The 19,974-nt window shown below is 34.5% G+C and overlaps 3 protein-coding genes across 3 annotated transcripts; 2 read left to right on the forward strand and 1 right to left on the reverse strand.

Moving 5' to 3' along the window:
* The first annotated feature begins 1,329 nt into the window (after positions 1-1,329).
* On the forward strand, positions 1,330-8,045 carry LOC129895151 (uncharacterized). Its single transcript, XM_055970813.1, has 4 exons — positions 1,330-1,748; positions 3,555-3,604; positions 3,696-3,748; positions 7,460-8,045. The coding sequence occupies exons 1-4, from the start codon at positions 1,495-1,497 to the stop codon at positions 7,817-7,819; spliced, it is 717 nt and encodes a 238-aa protein (XP_055826788.1). The 5' UTR covers positions 1,330-1,494; the 3' UTR covers positions 7,820-8,045.
* A 128-nt stretch (positions 8,046-8,173) lies between these two features.
* On the forward strand, positions 8,174-11,745 carry LOC129895152 (uncharacterized protein At2g39795, mitochondrial). Its single transcript, XM_055970814.1, has 3 exons — positions 8,174-8,702; positions 10,444-10,772; positions 10,943-11,745. The coding sequence occupies exons 1-3, from the start codon at positions 8,496-8,498 to the stop codon at positions 11,103-11,105; spliced, it is 699 nt and encodes a 232-aa protein (XP_055826789.1). The 5' UTR covers positions 8,174-8,495; the 3' UTR covers positions 11,106-11,745.
* A 4,540-nt stretch (positions 11,746-16,285) lies between these two features.
* Positions 16,286-17,472, reverse strand: LOC129895510 (zinc finger protein 1). The gene has a single exon (XM_055971232.1). It carries the CDS (start codon positions 17,165-17,167, stop codon positions 16,451-16,453), a length of 717 nt encoding a protein of 238 aa, XP_055827207.1. The 5' UTR covers positions 17,168-17,472; the 3' UTR covers positions 16,286-16,450.
* Positions 17,473-19,974: the final 2,502 nt, after the last annotated feature.

Consider the following 19,974-nt stretch of genomic DNA (forward strand, 5'->3'; position numbering starts at 1 on the left):
ATAGCCATAAATTAAGACAAATAGAGTAACATATATTGAGTTGCTTAGGATCAATCAGAAAATTGTCCAATTTGTCCTTCTACATCAATTTCCTCTATTGCAAATTTTATCGTAAGGAGGAAATGAAGGATTTTTTTTTAGAGGTAAAGTGACTTGTGTTAAAATAATATGATGTGGACATTTTCATTTTATTAAAAATAAGGGACCTCATAAGGTCTTTATACAGCATTGATCGAATTTAACTGATGAGGTCTCTAAAATTATTACCTTTTTTAGTCAAGTCGGTGAACAAAATTTCAAATGAGTGGCCTCCTGTGATTTTTCTTGATAATTTTTTAAAATATCGATTGACTTTATGAGGTTGCTATTTTTCTCAAAATTATTTTTCGATATTACGAAATCGCTATTATTGTTTGGCGTTTTATTTTATTTAATTACCTCATGAGGTGTTTTTTTCCCTAAAAAAATTAAAAAAAAAATATTGAGGCAAATAAGCAAGCCCATGAGATCTCTTTTTAGCTATCTAAACTCTTTTAATCCGTTGATTTTATATCTCATCCTATTTTATCTTATATCTATTTATCGTAATTATGTCTTGAACTTTTACGGTGATTTCGTCTGTAAAATTTATTCTCTGAAAATAATTTCAAATCTTTGAGAACTTCCACTTAATCAGAAAAAGACAAATTTCAATTTTTTTAGAATACAAGTATAAAGATGAATATAAGGCTTACATGAATACACTATTTTAAAAAACAATCTAAAATATGAATGTACCACTCAAAAAAATGTATAGATTAACTGAGAATTGATCCAAGTTTTCTAGTTTAGAGCCCGTTTGAATGTGTTTTAAGTTGGTCAAACCAACTTATAAGTCCCTTTTTAGCTTTTGGAGGTGTTTGTCTAATGCTAACTTTAAATCATAAAGTTCTTAAAGTCAGTCAAAAATGAAAAGTTAGGATTGAATTTCTAATTATTTTTTTCTAAGTGCTTAAAGCCATTTTGTTTGACCATAGAAATTACTTTTATATCCCTTATATTTTAACTAAATTTCCAAACTACCCTTTTTATTTTTTTAACCCTAAAATTCAAACACTTATTTTCCAAACACTCAACTACTTATTTATAAAAATAACTTTCAACACTTCAAAGTTCTAAAAGCACTTCATACATAAAAATTACTTTTTTTAAGTCCATCCAAACGGGCTCTTAATATCAATATAATAAAAAGTATATTCTAAAATATTAATTAAAATTCATATTATTTGACTTTTAAGATCAAACTACAACAACTTTAAAAAAAAAAGAGAATGGAGAGTAATATTAGAATGACGTCATCAGCGGAACTGGAAAACGGACCCAGCGAACCGAATAACAGGAACCTGGTCCGGTTGAGTTTCCGGTTCAAGTTCCAAAAGAACTTTCGTGGCCCCTCACGCCGGCTGCTTCTGGCTTCTCTTTTGGTCGGTGAAATGTTGGCGAAGGGTCACTGTGATGTTTAGCGGTCGAAGAATTTTGATCCGTCTTTCGAAGCGATCTACGCTTCTCCAGAGAAGAACAATATCCGGTAACAACAAGTCAATCACCATCTCCAACAACAACGGCAAGGTCAGTTGTAATAGTACTAAGGAAGTTGATAACTCTGTTGCTGTAAGTCGCCAGGATGCCTATAAGCAATTGGAGAACCTTGACTTTATGACTGCTGCCAAGATGCTTTTTACGTACCCGCCGAAGAAGAAGAAATTCGGGTATTTTGCCCTTTCAATGGTTCTGTAGTGGCTTTTTAGAAGGGTTTCTCATTGGCATTTTATCAAACAGTTTGCTTCCTTGTCTTTTCAGTTTACCCGAATGAATATTTATTTCACGTTATATCCCTGTTTTGTCCATTGACATGCTTTGAATTAAGTAAATAGTTGCATTGTTACATTGAGGCACGCTGACATAAGATGGATCATTTCACAATTGACAACTGTGATGGTGTTGAAACTGGACATTAATATATGAGAATCAACTTGAAAAGGAGAATTGTTGTCACAACTTTAACTAATGGCGCCAAGTTATGCTTCCATTCATGCTGTGGCTTAACCTTTTCAGGGAGAAAATGATAGTTAACTGTACCTAATAAAATGTAAGCCAAGATATATTAAGTTGTAAAGTAAAATGTGTGATTGGAGGGGTGCAGTAATATGATGAAAATGAAGATGATGGTAAATTCTTTCAGACATGGGGGACAAGTCAAAATATTTTAAAACTTGAGGGAAATGAATGTATATATTTTCTTTGTACTGGTTCCTGGTTAATTTTTGTCTCTTTTCTTTCTTAATTGAATTCTGTAGTCGCATTCTTCTGTCAGTGACATTGACTCTGTTAATCTTTTTGTTAAGTGCAGAATGTGCAGGTAAGATGTCTTCATCAGAATGTGGAGCAATTAAACAGAGCCAATATATTATATGGGAGGCAACCTGTTTCGTGCTTTCTCTATCCTCAAAACAAACGAATTCTTGTCAATAGACTGAAAAATGGAGTTTTTCTTGACAAATCTAGCTTTCATCTGTCAAAGCAACCTCGTGCCAACGTCTCTGTAAGAGTTAGCTTTCATCAGTATTCATGGTGGCCTTCAGCTGAAAGGCTAATTCTTACAGAGACGTTGGCACGAGGCTGCTTTGACAGATGAAAGCTAGACTTGTCAATAAAGACTCCATTTTTCAGTCTTTCAACAAGAATTTGTTTGGTTTGTGGATAGAGAAAGCATGAAACAAGTTGCCTCTGATATGATATATTGGCTCTGTTTAATTCCTCCACATTCTGATGAAGAAACCTTCCCTGCACATTTTGCAACTTAACAAAAAGATTGACAAAGACAATATCACTAACAGAAGGATTTAAAGAATTCAATCAAGAAAGAATAGAGACAAAAATTAACCAATAAAAAGAAAAAATATACATCCACATATGACTGAGTATGCTGTGGTGGTCTTTGCTGGAGGGGCATTAATCCATTTTATCTCTATTTAGTCTTCACATAGAATTAAGGCAGCTACACATACATTTCTTCTTTAAAAAGTTTAACTACTGGTGCAGTGTCTTCCCTTGTTGCATGTTTTTGATAAAAATCAGTTTGAACCTGCTTATCTACTGTGAATTTGTGACCAAATTTCAACATGCGTATGCCCATTGCCCTAGAGAAACAAGATGGAGGGGATCCATTCCCTTGACAGCTTGTAATCCACATCGCATTTCATTAAATGCTAAAATAATTTATTTATTTTTGTTTTCATTATTGCTGGTTTGCCGATGATGACATATGTTTTGAGGTATAATGTCACCAAAAAATTTGAATGTCAAGTTTGTTTTCTTTGTTCTCTTACAAAAACACGATCACAGCATAACTCATTTCACTTATTTTTTGATGTCCTCAAAGTTGACACGCCTCCTCTCTTCAACCTTTAAGTTGCATCATCATGAATATTGTGAATTTTTCACCTTCTTTGGGGTGGTACTCCCCTCCTTATTTCAGTTGATTGACATCTTTTCTACTCTTCTTCCATGATCAGGCTTGATTTTCATCTGGTACAGTTCTTCTTTGCTTGCTTGCCTTCACTGGGTACCTCTACTTTCTTTTTTATCACATGTTATTTCATCTTTGAAGTACCGTCCCTCTGGCGCTTCTGTCTAAAACAATATTTCTTGTACAGCTGTTTATTTGGTGGCTCAGTATGCTCGCTATGAAATTAGAAGAATGGAGGCGGTAATGGAAACTTCTCCTCCTTTGATTTTTTTTTTGGCGGTCATCTTAAAATGTTTGTGGCTATTAACCAGTTATAGATTTTCATTTATTGATGCCATTTTTCTTTCACAGAATATCTTTCGTATGATCAAAATTATAATTTATGTTCCACATCCTTACATATTCATAGGGTACTTAAATATTCTTTCTTTAGATAATCATATTCATGGCATACTTGTGCTTGAGTGCAAAAAGAGGCTGCAGGGTTCTGCCTCTGAGTATTTGCCAAGAAGGAGTTAGTTTTAGATGAAATGCATCAAGTTACTTTTCAACATGTAGAAAAAGACACTTAATGCTTTTGCATTTAATATTCAGTCAACCATATAGTTATGTTCATCAAGCGATACAAGAAGCTTATATTGAAGCTTTTCATCCTCCAGGCCATTTGTTCTCAAATTTCTTTTTGTCTATAAATTCTTTCAGAGAAGTTATGGGTTGATCTCACCAACATTCTTTTCTTCTGGTTGAACTACATTAGTTCATTCTTGGTTTAAATCTCCAGTATCTCTTTCTTAGTAGGTTCTCAAACGCGATATGGTGTTCCTTTCCAAGAACAAAATCAATTTCATTATTTCCAAAAATAAACAAGAGATCTTGTTTCCAGTTGGAAAACAACACCAAAACCAATGACAACAACAACTACACCTCAATCCCAAGCTAGTTGGATTGACGATATGAATCCTCTCTATCTTTCCTCCATTTAGACCCCTCATCCCAATATTCAATATATTAGGTTCTCTACTCCTAGAACTCTCTACTTTTCTATTGACATAAGAATCCCTGACAAGATTAAAAAGATTCCTAGAAAATATTGGACTTATGTGAGTGTAGTAGCAAAACTAAGCTTAATCTCATCTAGCTGGTATATCCTAAATGAATCTTTTTTTCAAGAGATTGTAGGTCTTTTGAGACAAATTTTAGGCTTACCTCGTCTCCTTTTCACACCTTCAACTATCATAGTTTTATACCTATGGATTTGATGTATCTATATATTTATGTAAGACATGACTAAACCATGTCAAGCATCTCTCATTTTATCATCTATATGTGTCACTTGGACCTTTTGTAGCATGATCATTTCTAATCTTGTCTTATCTTATGACCACTCATCTATGATCATTTCCAATCTTATCTTATGACCGAGTATGTTAACATACTCATTTATGTGACCCTCATTTTGAGGATGCGTTGAGCCATAGAGGCCCAACATTCACTCAATATAAACACCGGCGCTCTTACAACCATTCTATATAGGTTGCCTATCACTTTGGTAGGTACTCAGACGAATTGTAGCAAGTATTTGAAATAATGCTACCAATGGAAAAACAACACCAATAAGAGAAAGAGAAGACAATCCAAATGGTGGTCTTGAATCACAAAAGAGTGGACTCTATCTTGGCCATAGTGTTTAAAGTGACCTCTAAGCACTCCTATGCTATTCAGATTTGCACTCATGATCCATCACTTCTTTCTTACCCAAAATTGTCTCGCTTTTGAACAATCTTCTAATTTTAAAATATGTTTAGTATAATAAATAAGATGTTTAATTGGGTTTTAACACTTTATTCCACTAAAATAAAGATTCAAAAATTGTTTTAGGGATCTAGTGATTTTTCCCCAAAAATTATAATACCAAAACAATTTGTCCCGAAGCCAAACCAAAAACCAAAAGTATCAGAAAGATAAGTGGAATATTGTGGAGGGGAACATAGGATTTTAGAAAGCTATCCAGGATTGTTTTTTTGATAAGGTAATGTAAATATATGTGTTTTGATAAGCTATCCAGGATTGTTAAGGAAAGGAAATCTAGAGGTTCTACCAACTTACAGTAAAAAATAGACAAAAAGAGAGAAGATAGGATGGTATGCAGGGGGTCTGACCCAAGGGTGTTCCCCGTAAAGTCATACTACATTGGATAATTTTAAGTGGGTAGAGTGAAGTTTTGGAAGACAATATGGAATATGATGGTGCCAAAGAAGGTTGCTTTCCTCACATGGTGTGCAGCATTGAAACATAATCTTAACATCTAATAATTTAAGGAGAGAAAGATTCTGATAAGTTGATTGTGTGTGCGAAGTGTGTGTGGAAACAAAGACTATTTTGTTGAACTGCAGAATTACTACCAGTCATGAGATTTCCGTTTCTAGGTAGCTGATGGGATGCTGCTAAGAACTGTAGCTGAAACATTTGCTAGTGGGAATTGCAGAGAGTCGGAAGGAAAGGAAAACAGCTCTGAAAGCAACATCATTGTGCCAATTATGACTCTTTGAAATAGAGGAATAGAAGAATGTTCTGTAACATTTGTAGCCAAAGGTGTTGTGTCTTCCCATCTGCCTAACCTTGGTAGACAGAATTACCCCATACTTTTGTTGGTGGGAGGTGGCAAGTTATAAGTGAAAAAGCTGATGTGCCCGAAAGCTTGCCCTGTCACCTCTGTTTTTTTAAGAAGAGAATGTTCTACAACATAGAGCATGACATAGGATAGGAGTATGAATAGATCACTTTTGGATCACGTATGCTTTTCGTGCAAGGAAAAATTACTGTTATGTAAATGGGTAAGAATGTTAGAGGAATAAGAATACCAGTTTACAGTAGTATTGGAAAAAAAGGGCAGTCCGGTGCACTTAAGCTCCCGCTATGCGCAGGGTCCGGGGAAGGGCCCGACCACAAGGGTCTATTGTACGCAGCCTTACCTTGCATTTCTGCCAGAGGTTGTTTTCAAGGCTTGAACCCGTGACCTCCTGATCACATGGCAGCAACTTTACCAGTTATTCCAAGGAGTAGTATTGGAAATGTTTTTGAAATCATTTCGGCTATTGGAAATGTTTTTGAAATCATTTCGGCACTTATCTAGTGAAGTCTTTGATTCAAAAATAGTGTAGAGTAGTAGTGCTTGTTAGCAGTAATCATGCAACTTTCTTGCAAATTGTATGGGTGAGTCGTGTTTTTTGTCATCAATTCTATGAGTGGAACTAAAAGAGAAAGGACATGCTTTTGGAAGGATAAAAAACAAAGCTGTTGATGGGAGTGGAGTAAGCAAGTGAAAAGCATATTTTCTCGTTGATACCTAGGACTTAGGAATGCGGAAACTCAAAAAAAGAAGTGAACATTGTTCCTTTGCAAGCTAAATTGGTTTTAACTTTTGGGAAAGAGGAAAGATGCAAGTAAATCTCTAAAAACATACACAATCAGCTAATTGTCTGAGTGATATCACAGTTAGGTTAGTGGAAACTGAAATTACTTTGAGATGTGGAATGGAATTGTTCCATAAGACTTGCTTTTAGTGTAGGAGTACAAACTTTTGGATTTTATAGTTTGATATAGTAGTTCAATAAAATGTCTAAAAGAGATAACTAAACCAAAAGCCAGTCTCTTGCAATTTTTTTTGTCTTGTTTCTCTTTACAAAATCTCACTATTATGCTGGTACTTCATATATTTTCTTTTGTTCAGTTAAATCTGGTCTCTTACGCTATGTCTAGGGACTGCTAATTATATTGTTTATTCATTAGTCATCTTTTCCCTTTAGTTACGTGATCAAAGCAAGTACAGAGAATTCTCCTACAACATCCCAATGTGTCTGACTTTACATATCAGAGATTGTCATTCTTTACACTTAGTTGCTTTTTGCTAGTACTAGTCTTCATTGATTATCTTCAAAAAATTCCAATCAGGAAGCTGAATTGAAAAAGAAAGCTGACGAAGATGCAAAAGCAAAAGAGCTGGAATTGATGGCTGAGGAGGAAAAACAACAAGGGACTGATCCACAACTTTCCGAGGTGAAAGCAAGACTAGATAAGTTGGAGGAGACCTTGAAAGAAATTGTGGTCGAGTCCAAGAAACAATCAGGTGATGTTGCAGACAGACCAATCGACAATGCTGTCAAGAAAGAACCTGCAACAACCAAGTCAGGGACTCCTAACTCTCAGGAAAAGACAACTCCCTCTAATGAAAGGAAAACTCAAGCAAAAGCAGCTTTGCCTGATCAAAAGCAGCTAAAATGTGATGATTCCTCTCCTGACGTGAAGAAATGATATCATTAGCATATATAATCTTGCGCAGTCAACCCTTTTGAAGAGTCCGAAGTGCATAGTTTTGCAGAATAGGGAAAAGCCACTGCTTTGAAGAGCTGATGCTTCATTATTATTATTTTCCAAATCCAGGTGTATTAGAAGATAATTGGGAGATGTAATATTTATATGGATTGATTGCTGCCATGTTGTTGCAGGGTTTCTAAGCGGAAAAGCTAATTTTGGACAATTGCATTCTGTTGTTGATAAATTGTTAGCCAAATCAAAAGGCTCCTGAGCAATTTCGCCAGCCAAAAACGAGCACCACCTTGTTAAGGCTGAGACATTGTTTATATGTATTTTAGATAATTCCTCAAAAAGTCAGTACTCGTTGCAATCTTTTTTAACAAATTTCCAAAATGTCCGACCTTATGGTGACCTCAAGAGCATGTATTTGTTTTTGTTTTTTTGGTTTCCCATTTAGTGTTGGGTAAAAGCGTAAAGGCTCTTCCTAATACCTCTTACTAAGACTAAATGAGTACTTTTCTATAAAATGAACACCACCCATTGGGCCATGAAACATTTCCAGGTACAGCCCAATAGAGCAACTAAGATAATAAGAAAAAATGGTTGTAGACCAAAAAGATTGTTAAACCCTCCTTAAGCCTTTCGCTTCCCTCTGTGAATTTGGTATTCATCCATGGCATTGGCAATGGCTCGTCGATTAGTTAGACCTTTAGGAGGAATAGTCAAAAGGGTTTTGCTTCAGCAGCAACCCCAGCCAGTCATCTTCAATTTTACTAGAAATTACATATCGGAGATGCGTAGGGAAGCATTTGAAGAGAACATTCTCAGACTCCTCCGCTACGAGATTCGCTACGAGCTCGAACGTTCTCCTCCCTCTCAGGTACGCAATTTCTCATTCCTTGTTAATTATTGTTTCTTCGTCATTTGCTTGTATTAAAGAGGGATTCGAATTATTTCGAGAAAACACTATTATTTCTGGGCAGGGAAGTGTTAAATCTTTTCTGATGATGCAAATTAAAGTATTAAACTCTACTGTGCAAAATATGGTGAGTAAATTAGGCTCAACTACATCTATGACTCAATGCCTAGCAAGTTGAATCACTCTATGAATGCTGAGAATACATTAGGCTCAGGGAGAAAAGCTAGTAAATAAAAGAGGAGCTTATATGCTGATTCTACGTTCCTCATAAAGGGGTGGTTGCAAAGTTAGCTAGTCTACATTGATGGTCTTGCGTATTAGTTCCTTTCGTTTATTTCAGGTAGTCCCATTTCCCAATGTTTGAGTAGCCAATTCAATTTTACAATAACTAATTTATGACGGTGGCCTAGATTATTAGTTCCTTTTATTTACCTACTTCAGGTACTCCCGTTTGCCAATGTTTGAGTATCCAATTCAATATTACAGTAGCTAATTTACGATGGTGGCCTATCTTATTAGTTCCTTTTATTTACTTCATGTAGTCCCGTTTTGCCAATGTTTGAGCAGGCAATTGAATCTTATCAATTTTGTTAGTGTTTGCTGATTACAATTAGGTGTTCTATATTATAGCCTCTTAACCATGAAAAGAGATGAACCTTGTCAAACCCCATGTTCTTTTTGCTTCTGGGAGTGGTCAGGAAGATGTAGGAATTAGGCTGAAGTTTGATGATCTTTACCATTTTCTGAAGGTGTGACTGGTATTTGGGATGGCCTGATAGATTTTCATTCTTTCCTATGAGTAGGATTGTGCTTTTTGTTGTGCAGCTTGTTGTGAGAAAACTAGTAGGAGGTGGGTGACTTCAACAGAAGAGTGAACTGTATTAATGATCTTTGTCACCAACTATATCTCAACCCAATTTCCTCTTGTCTCAATCAAAAGCAGTTGTCGTCCACATCATTGATATGATGAGCCGATTCTCTGAACCAAAATGAGAATGTTCATTTACTCTTGAAATTAAGACAAGGACAAGAAAATTTTAGATTTCACTTTTTTTTGTTGCTAAAAGTGATAAATGAAGAGTCTTGAACTTTAGCTTTGCATCGGATATGTTCAATAGTAAAGTAATGTCATCATATGATCTGAAGCATTTGAGACATACACGTGTATCAATCAACACAATTGCCCAACAGATTATGTGTAACACTATCCGTGCATTAAAAGATCAGGTCTGAGTGTTGCTCATGCAGCTACCCCACCCTGTTATGTAATGTAATCTACATCCATGTTGCTCAGACTCTTCAATAATGTCAAGAGGTGCATGTTTGATCCTCCAAAAGTAGTGCAATTTTGGAGGATCCGACATGGGTGCGGAGACACTTTTGGAAAGTCCAAGCATCATAGGTCTACATATGTTACAGAATATGCTTTGAGGTAGTTAACTTTGAAAATGCTAAAACAGTGGCTGATACATGTAATCTGGACTGACTTTAACAAGTACTTATCTTGTATCTGCCTCATCCATAAGCTTTGATGTTTGGACGCAACTCATGGTATACCTATTCCAAGTTATTTATGCTGCAAAAGGGAACTCTTGAACTATGTTATTTATTATTTTACAAGCCGTTGCTTATGTTTTCGTACATTGAATAGTGTGAATCAGCAATGTCTCTACTGCTAATCTTTGCAATTACTGAATTGCAGCCTATCACAAAATTTGATTCATTTATCATCGATGAAAGGCCTGGAGAACAATGGATTAAATTAAACAAGAAATTTGGAGAGAATGAAGAAATTAAAGTTGAAGTTACTATGTTTGATGCATCTATTCCTGTTCAAAAAGGTAATGATGTATCTGCAGCAGATGACGTGCAACTTCACATAACTATGATTGTCAATGTTCTCAAAGGAGAAGGCAATGATGTGCTCGAGTTTGTCTGTTCTGCGTGGCCAAACAGCGTTGAGATTCGTAAAGTTTACATGCGTGGGCTGAATGGCATAGTGGATCAGCTTTATGTAGGCCCTCCATTTAAGTATGTATCTCTGATTTAATTCCCTAATTTCCATCTTGCTAGCTTAACTTTCTTATGTAGCGTTTCTCTGCTTAGATTGCTTCTGTGGTCGTTAAGAATTTCAGGATTGGAAATGTGTGAAACTGAACATTCCAAAATTTCCTCAACTCTTGTATTACCATGATTTGCAGGGAATTGGATGATGAACTGCAGAATTCTCTTTATGATTTCCTAGAGACAAGGGGAATAAGCGATGGACTTTGTGTATTCTTACATCAATACATGAAGAACAAAGATAAACTTGAATTTGTTCGCTGGATGGAAAAGGCCAAATCGTTCATAGACAGGAAATAGAGATAGTGCATGCATTTCTCCTGCGAGTATTGTTTTGCTGACTTGCTTGCAGACCATGCTCTGGATGTCATTACTTGTGAAAAGTTATACCTGCAGGTTTAGAATGTGAAAGAAACACTTTTTAGCTCAATTGGAAGTCTGGCCATACTAATTTATTTGTCTTGTCAAGGTTTCCTACTACATCAGAGACAAATCAGCCTTACTGAGAAGACAGACAATAACATTTACTAATTAGTTGATGTATTGCATGAAGTTCAAAAATCAGCATGCATTCTTCAATCACAAAGTTTGTGCTGCATCTTAGCAAAGTGTACACATGGTTTTGCTATGAAGTCAATGCATTTGGCGTAATAGGCTTCTCCTTTTCCTCGGCCTCTCTGCCACACTCTTGTTCCTGAACTTTTTAGATAGCTATGTGTTGATCTTATACACAGATTTTGCTGATGCATAGAGAACTTCCAGTAATGTCATAATTTTTAGGATCAAAACGTTATACTATGTATTTATGATCTACTTCAGTAGCAATTTAGCCAGTTCAATTTTGAGCAGGCTTCTGCTTTCGACTTGAGGAGTTTTCATTGTAACCATGTCCTAGTATGGGCATTGTTCCTTACTGATCCAAAATCAACTATTCCAGGTAGAGGTAAATTATATTTGTCTACAGCATCTTATTTTCTTTGTGTCCTTTTTTTTTAGAACCATTTTGCTGCTATGCCAAATTTCTTGGTGTAGACTGTTTCACATTTTATGCCACAGTTACTGAACATAATCAAATATTTTGTGATGTAGCATGAGTGCTTCCTTCCAGCTGTCTTCTGACTTTACTGTCTATTAGCAACTTAGTATAATCAAAGATACTTTTATCTTTTATTGGTGGTAGATGTCAGCATTAACTGAAGATGCATCAAGATATACTATCTTAATTTTTGCTGATATTTTATCTGGAGCCCGTTTGGATGGGTTTAAAAAAGTAATTTTTATGTATGAAGTGTTTTTAGAACTTTGAAGTGCTGAAAGTTATTTTTATAAATAAGCAGTTGGGTGTTTGGATAAAAGTGCTTAAATGAAGAAAATGATGTGAATTTTAGGGTTAAAAGAATAAAAAGGCTAGTTTGGAAATTTAGTTAAAATATAAGGGATATAAAAGTAATTTCTATGGTCAAAGAAAATGACTTTAAACACTTAGAAAAAAAAAGTTAGAAATCCTAACTTTTCATTTTTTGACTGACTTTAAGAACTTTATGGTTTAAAGTTAGCATTAGGCAAACACGTCAAAAAGTTAAAAAGAAACTTTAAGTTGATTTTGATCAACTTAAAACTCATCCAAACGTGCTCCTAGTCAGATAGACTGTCTTTTCCTTGATTGAGAAGATTAGGTATGTTACAGTACACTTGTCTGCATCTGACCTTGGATGCTTGTTTAATAAGTGGACTCTTGCTCTCATGTTTGTATGCCTATTTGTAAGATAATGTAGTTGGTATTAGTAACTATTTCTGTGTTTGTCAACTCTCTCTCTTTTAGTTTTCTTATTGAAAACAAACACTATTGTGCTCTATTTCTACATGTGAGCCCCTTTTTCATTTGTAAGCTAGTTAAAGTAATTCCTGGAGAATTTAAGAAATGTACTTATAGCTAGGGTGTCAAATGGGTGGGATGGATTGGATTTGAGCAAGTTAAAAATGAGTTGTGCTAAAATTAGCCCAAAAGTTAGTTGGTCTGAAATGGATAGAAATGGGTTGGGTCATGACAAACCCAACATGACCCAACTTTTTTGAATTATCCACCTCCCCCCCCCCCTCCATTGAGGTTCGAGCTTTCAGGTCTGACTTTAAAGACGAGACTTGACCCTAACTAGTGGCCCTGACTCAAAATCTTGACCCAGGACCTAAGCCCCAACCTTCAACCTCGAGTCAGGACACAAGACTAGACCCTTGACCTCAACTTAGGACTCGGGACAGGAGATGATGTGCCCGAGAATCGACCCAAACTCAAGATCTTGACTCGGAACTCGAGTTCGATCCTAACTTGATCTTGACAAGGGACACGATCCAAGACCTGACTCAAGCCTTGAGATCCAAAGATTCGACCTTGACCCAAAATTCGAGATCCAACTCTTAGCCTCGACTTGGCCTTGATACCGAAGAATTGAGACCCGAGCCCAACCTTGGCCCATAACTCAGGTCCCGACCCATAGAAAATATCAAAGTAAATTTCAAGTAGTAACAATAAATCTTAAAATTAGGTTTGAATTAGGCTAAATGCACTTTAAAATGAGTTATGTTGTGCTAAAATCAGCTCAATATAAAATTATCTTGTGTCCAACCCAAAAGATTTTGGGCGGGTTGGATGGGCCATCAATTTTTGGGATATATACAGAAGATGCCTTATTTTGTTTGAAGGCTTGGTTGTGATTGTACTACTTGGGATAGTTCTCACTGTTTAGCCGCGTCCCACTGACTATGACTAGGTCCTACTCACTGATTCAACAGCTGATAAGACTTTTGTTGGTGATCTAATCTATATCCAGCAATGGTTAAGATGGAATTTTGTCGTCTACATCAATACTTTTCCTGTTAGTATGTTGATTCCTACACATCAATTTCTTACCACTACCTACACCTTTATTTGCTGTATTTCATGGTTTAAAATGGTCAAACCCTCGAAAAGGCGGAAACTTGTATTGCATTATGACGAACTGTGAGTCTTGAAAATGACGGAATATCTTTTGGTTGTGCTATATTAGTGGTTGAATTGAGTTGTCCAACGTTGTTGCTTTCCTAGTCTAAATGTTATTATCTTCATGTGTGGGAGTTGCTTTTTATCTTAGACAATTCAATTAGTAAGCATTATCTTATGGGTCATATATACTACATTGTCTGGTTTGTGTTGGATACAACCAACTTATTGATTATTTAAGCCTACAGATAAACTAGCAGTTTCTCCATATGGAAAGGGAAAGTGCGTTTCTCCTATTTCATCAATAGTTTTTTAACCTACCACTAACAGGAAGTAGAGTTGCAGTTTGGTTGTTACTACTTCATGTCCCTTTTTTGATTATTTAGTACTACCACCTCTTTATCTTACCTCTTAGCTTACGTTAATTGAGGAAAGATCCAATGCAATTTCCTTCACTGTTTTCCCTAATAGAGGACAATGTAGGTCCATCTTTGCCATAGAGTGAAAAGTCATTGGTCCAAATCCAAATCAGATTACAGGAGTCCCTTAATTTTCATAGGCTCCGGTTGGGACATGGAGAGTCGGGTTGATCATTTGACAACTGGAATGTCAAAAAATGGCTCTTTGCTCATGCTTAGAGGTGGAAAATAGGTCATCTGATTTGAATTTAAGCGGGTTAAAATTGATTGAATCAACAAATCCATCATTCTTCAGTTCCGTTCAAAAGTTTATTTGGTTGAACGGATTATATAAAATGAGCTAAACAATAGGTTATAATTCCATCTACTTAAACTCTTACCAAATTGAATTTATTTGTTATTATACTAATGTTTTTGATCACTAAATAAGGCAAATGAGAAAAAAAAATTAACAAGATCTTTCACGGATTAATTTAGACGGCACATTTAGCTCAAATTAAATCAACTCAACTTTTTGTACATTGAATTTGGGCAAATCAAAATGGATTGCACTACTTAAAAAATAAAATTTAACCCGACCAAATTTGAAGGAATTGAACGGATCATATTATTATGGACTAAATTTGTCGCCTCTACTCAAGTTTTAGATAAAAGAGGTCGTTTGGTACAAGGGATAAATATAAATAGTCTTGGAATAAAAAATTAATTGAGAGATAAAATTTTGGTGTCTTGTTTGATTGACAAGTTTGGAATAACTTATCTCATCATTTATATCATATTGATGAAATAAGTTATCTTATATACATGATGGAATAAGTTATCTCACTTTATTCCATAATAACTAATTTCAAGATAATTAATTCTAGGATAACTTGTTTCCATCAAACTATCTTTTTGAGTTTAATGAAAGGTGGTTGAGAAGCATCCAAGTGCCAAGCTGTACATATTGCTTTCATTAGCTGAGGAAAAATGAAAGGGAGAAAGTAACCATCAATCAAGCAGCGAAAACACATACATTTTGTCCCTACATTGTCCATTTTTAAGTTTCCCAACTATTTGTCGTTTTTTGTGCCATAAAAACACCAGAGAAACATATTTTCTTGACTTACTGTGCAATATCAGTAATGCCACCAACCCTACACAGACAGACAATTTAGGATGATTTCCTCTTGCACGCGCCAAATGATGGGTAAGTCTTTATATTTCTAATTATGAATGAACGATAAATTATCGTTTCACCACCCTCCTTCTTAGTACCAAATAATGTCTCTCTTCTCCAGCATTATTGATCATCCTCAACTCTCTTTGCATACACATCATGCCTTGTAGTACTAGTAATTAAGTAAGTGGAAGTCAATTGTTCTTGTTTGTTGCTTAGAGTTGGATTACTTTGAGAAAATGACGTAATTAAGTTTAAAATCCATCATAAAAGCCAAATTTTGGTCCCACCATATTATAGTGTGACCCTGTTTAAAAGATATCTTAGGTAAGAAATCAATGCAATCAAGATTTTACAGCATTAAAATATATGAAAGATAATGATGTGATTGAATAGCTTAAAATTGTTTTTTCAGATCACTTTAATTAAAAAGATCTCCTAATGAGGATGGACAAAGGTCATTTACACAACTTAATACTTTCCACATACCTCCTACCAACCTAATGAGAATGACCCCTCAGTAGATAGTCTATTCCATCAACTGCTCACTGCATCTCAGCCGTTGAATCTGTAAGATTATATGGAGCAGTAGTTGTTAATAATTCATCAAACTGTACGAATTTTTGTCGGCATGTGCATTTGTCACGCATTAAACATCAATTCATCCAAGGCCAAACAGCGAGATATGTTTTGTATATCGTACTGTTATTCATTTGTCAACATCAAAATCTCATCCAAGGGCAAACAGCTAGAATTTATTCTCTCTTTTTTTTCTTCATTTGTGGACTTTTTGAAGTGAAAACATACATTTCCAGCTTGTAAAATTTGAACTCAATTATTAAATGACTAGTTATATATTTGAATTGTCCGTCATTGAAGGCAAGATTTGAGCATGATCCTTACTAAAATGTCGGAAATCATATCATAAGAATTAAATTATGTAGTCGTCTGCATAGTCGTACTGCAGAAGGCATAAGAACATTTACAATAGTGGACCTAATAAGTACGAAATTCTGAAAAGAAATATAAATCTGAACGAAATAACTGCAAGAAAAAGGAAAAAAAAAAACTTAGTTCTACTAATAATAATTTAGAGTCTGAGAGACAAGTCAAGCTTCTTCATTTCGTCTGGATTATTAGTAGTCTTTGGATGAGGACCACCACCACTATCCCATCTGTATGGTGAAATACCATCAACTTGCACAACAGGAAATTTTTGAATAATGTTATCAAATCTAGCAGCACCACCACCACCTCCGGATGATGTTGTACCTGCCACGTGGCAATTATTGGTAAAATTACTCTGCCGGCCAATGGCCGGCTGCTGGTCAATGGGCCTTCTCATTGACCATCGAGGATGTCCGTACAAGGCCGGTGCGCTGAAACTAGTATTGCTAGTGGGCTTATGGATCATTGAGTGGACTTGAATCCCGAGAGACCTATTGAATGAACCATGCAGTGGTAAAGAAGCCATGCTCGAATACTTATCGTAACCAAAAGCTCCTGCAGCACTAATTTTTTGCCCTCTTTTTGCTATTGTTCTCTCCCGTTTATGTGCGTTTTGATGCCCGCCTAACGCCTGCGAACTGTAAAATTTCCTCTGGCAATAATTGCAAGAAAAAACCCGAGGCTCGGATTCATTATTATTCTCCTTATTGTTATTATTATTACCTGCGGATCGCGATGCATCGGATGAACTCGTCTGGATATTGGATTTAGGCCCGTGATCGAGGGTTAGATCCAGAATTAGATCGTCGTTTTCTTGTTCATCTGATGTTTGGTTATTATTGGAGGCTTGAACTTCCATTTTCTCAGAGTGGTACTTATTTGGGCAATTGAGACAAGTACATATGGATCAAGGAAAAGTGGGACTAGGAATTGCACTTTCAGTCACTTTGATGATGAATGATGAAAGAGTATTACTGTGGTTTAATAGAAATAAAAAAAGAAGTAGTAGTAAATGGTTATTGATTGAGAATTTAATGCTGTGGTACTATGTAAGGAAGGAGGCATTACAGTTACAATAAGCTTAGTTTAGTTTAAAAAATACTCAAAAAGGGGATTTTATAGTATACTCTCCAATAATAATACAGATGGGTAGAGAAAAAGAAATGCATGTGTTATCAAAGAGTTTTAATAGAAACTGATGAAGAAAACAGAGTCTATCACAACTCACAACACAACCATATATACCCCATTTAATGTTTCTTTAATTTTTTCCTTTGTCTATTCCCACGTTTTCTTCGCTTTTGGCCACCATATATATACACAGTATATTCTTGTCTTCTTTTGTTTTGACTATTTTGGGAAGAGTTTAACTAATATTCATTGACGGTATAAAGATTTTTTTTACATGATTAAATAACTAAATGGGCAATTCTCAGTAGTTTTTAAGAATTTAAAATTTTTTAATATTTAAATTATAGGTAAGAAAATAATGATAAAAGAAAATTAGAACTCTACATTTATTTTTTATCAAATATACAAAGGATTTCATATCTTCTTCGTTTTATTCTATTTTTTTAACATGATTGAAACAATCCACAACACACCATTAAAAAAATCACCAGTTCTATTCTATTATGGCATACGTCAACTTTTTCTCATCAAAATATAGAGATAGAAAAATTTTGTGGTTATTCTATAATTGTTGATTTTAAGAGTAAAAAAAAACTCTTTAAAATAATTACTCCACCACAAAAAAATTAAGAGCGAAAAAACTCTTTTTTTTTAACTTTCACAAAGTTATACTGATGTAATTACTTTGCCTCACCAATTTGTCGCCTCTCAAATTTCAAACTTATTTCTCATACTATAATTGACCAATTAAGTAAATGTACTGAAATTTCTGTATAATGAGTAATTATTTTTCAATTACAAAACTGAAAAATGATTATTTGTATCATGTAATTACAGAATTTTAGCTTTTTTATGGGGATTGATTATTTTTTTCAGAGCCAACCATTGTTAAAGGATATGTTTTAATGAATGAACATATATTACGGATATTTTTCATATCAGTTATACATATTCCTAATTCAAAGATTCAAACTGATGATCTCATGCATGTATAGTTTCTTTAATTTAAATTTGAACTTTCAAAATCAGCTTTTATTACAAGCATGAGGTAGCAGTTAATTTACTCTCCGTTCATTTTTTTTATTATTTTGAACTCTCACGCTTAAGAAATAATAATTGATATGAATATTAATATCAGAATACTCATATTAACTGATATTTAATCTCAGGTCTTAAAATGATTTGGGGAATAAGTAATTAATGCTGAGAGTAAGAAATAGAAAAAAAAAACATGTTTTTCTCTTGATATATATGTTAAAAATGGAATGCTGTTTTAGTGTAGTAGATAAATTAAAAATGAACGGAGGACTTATAATTTATTGGGGCTAAAAACAGTAAAAACTATTTAAGTACAGCTAGAAACCGGATAGTGCTGTTACTGCCATATGTTAATTTAAGCATATAATATAATATGATTTCGACTACAAGCTGAAAATGTTCTCATTATTGTAATTAGCACATTATTAATTATTTTCATTTCTGGTCGTTATTAAAGTATTTTACTTTCATTCATGGGTTTGCTTTCACTTCAATTTTTCACCAAAGGAAGGATACAGCTTTTTGTACAGTCTTCCATAGCTATAATGAGAAGAAAAAGAACATAAGTAACCATAAGTTGATTTCCTCTGGCAAAAGAAAAGATAAAAAAGGTTGAACCTTAAATACAACGCCTTGATTGGTCTAAACAATGATGATCAGGTTATGTATGTTTTGAATTAAAATATGAGGACATGAATTCATTGACTTTTTGATACTAAACTATATACTATATAAAACTATCACAAATATTTATTTAAAGAAGGGTGTCAATAAAGATGATTATTAAGGATATTATTTTACAGATGTAGTAATAGTAGTGCCGCCCAATATGTTTTTGTATACCTACCAACTCCACCCTTATTTGCTCTACCAACTATATACCCTTATGCTTCATCTTTTTAACCGTTTTCAATTATCAAGAGATATTTATAATTAAATTGGAATAGTGTTTATTAATTTTTTAATAGACGTGATTTTTGTCAAATTTTAGAATGGAGGAAGAAAACATATGATATATCTTTTTTGGGGAAAAAAAAACTGGCACATAACATAAGCAATTATCAATAATGAGAAAAAAAGTGGGACAACCTTTTTGTCAATAAAACAAGGAAGCAACGCATGGAGTTTGGCCACTTTATTTGGCCGAAAGAGACCTACATACATTAATAGAAAACTGCTTTCATCAATGAAAACAGATAATTGTTCATCAAACTCCATCATTATTATTATTATTATTATTATTATTATTCTAACACAGCATAGTCCCAGATATTATAGAAACACACCAACACAAGTGTTTGATTTGTTCATTTGTAATTATGAATACCATATATGCACCATTATTATTGTTTGTTTGAAACTGATCATTAAAAGTACTACTAGCTAGCTTAGCCTAGCTAGTGACATTCATGTATTAATTACATGCATACAAATATATCTCAATTCACCAGCATGAATTGTGGTGCAGTGATTAAATGTTTCACTCTTTATCAGAAG

This window comes from Solanum dulcamara, chromosome 7, assembly GCF_947179165.1.
Source record: "Solanum dulcamara chromosome 7, daSolDulc1.2, whole genome shotgun sequence".
Classification (NCBI taxonomy): Eukaryota; Viridiplantae; Streptophyta; class Magnoliopsida; order Solanales; family Solanaceae; genus Solanum; species Solanum dulcamara.

Excerpts from the sequence above, each read along its gene's own strand:
- LOC129895510 (XM_055971232.1), bottom strand. The coding sequence starts at position 17,167 with ATGGAAGTTCAAGCCTCCAATAATAACCAAACATCAGATGAACAAGAA.
- LOC129895151 (XM_055970813.1), top strand. The coding sequence starts at position 1,495 with ATGTTTAGCGGTCGAAGAATTTTGATCCGTCTTTCGAAGCGATCTACG. Across the intron at positions 1,749-3,554 it reads CCGAAGAAGAAGAAATTCGG|GCTTGATTTTCATCTGGTAC; the intron begins GTATTTTGCCCT and ends TTCCATGATCAG. Across the intron at positions 3,605-3,695 it reads TGCTTGCTTGCCTTCACTGG|CTGTTTATTTGGTGGCTCAG; the intron begins GTACCTCTACTT and ends TTTCTTGTACAG.
- LOC129895152 (XM_055970814.1), top strand. The coding sequence starts at position 8,496 with ATGGCATTGGCAATGGCTCGTCGATTAGTTAGACCTTTAGGAGGAATA. Across the intron at positions 8,703-10,443 it reads AACGTTCTCCTCCCTCTCAG|CCTATCACAAAATTTGATTC; the intron begins GTACGCAATTTC and ends ACTGAATTGCAG. Across the intron at positions 10,773-10,942 it reads TATGTAGGCCCTCCATTTAA|GGAATTGGATGATGAACTGC; the intron begins GTATGTATCTCT and ends CATGATTTGCAG.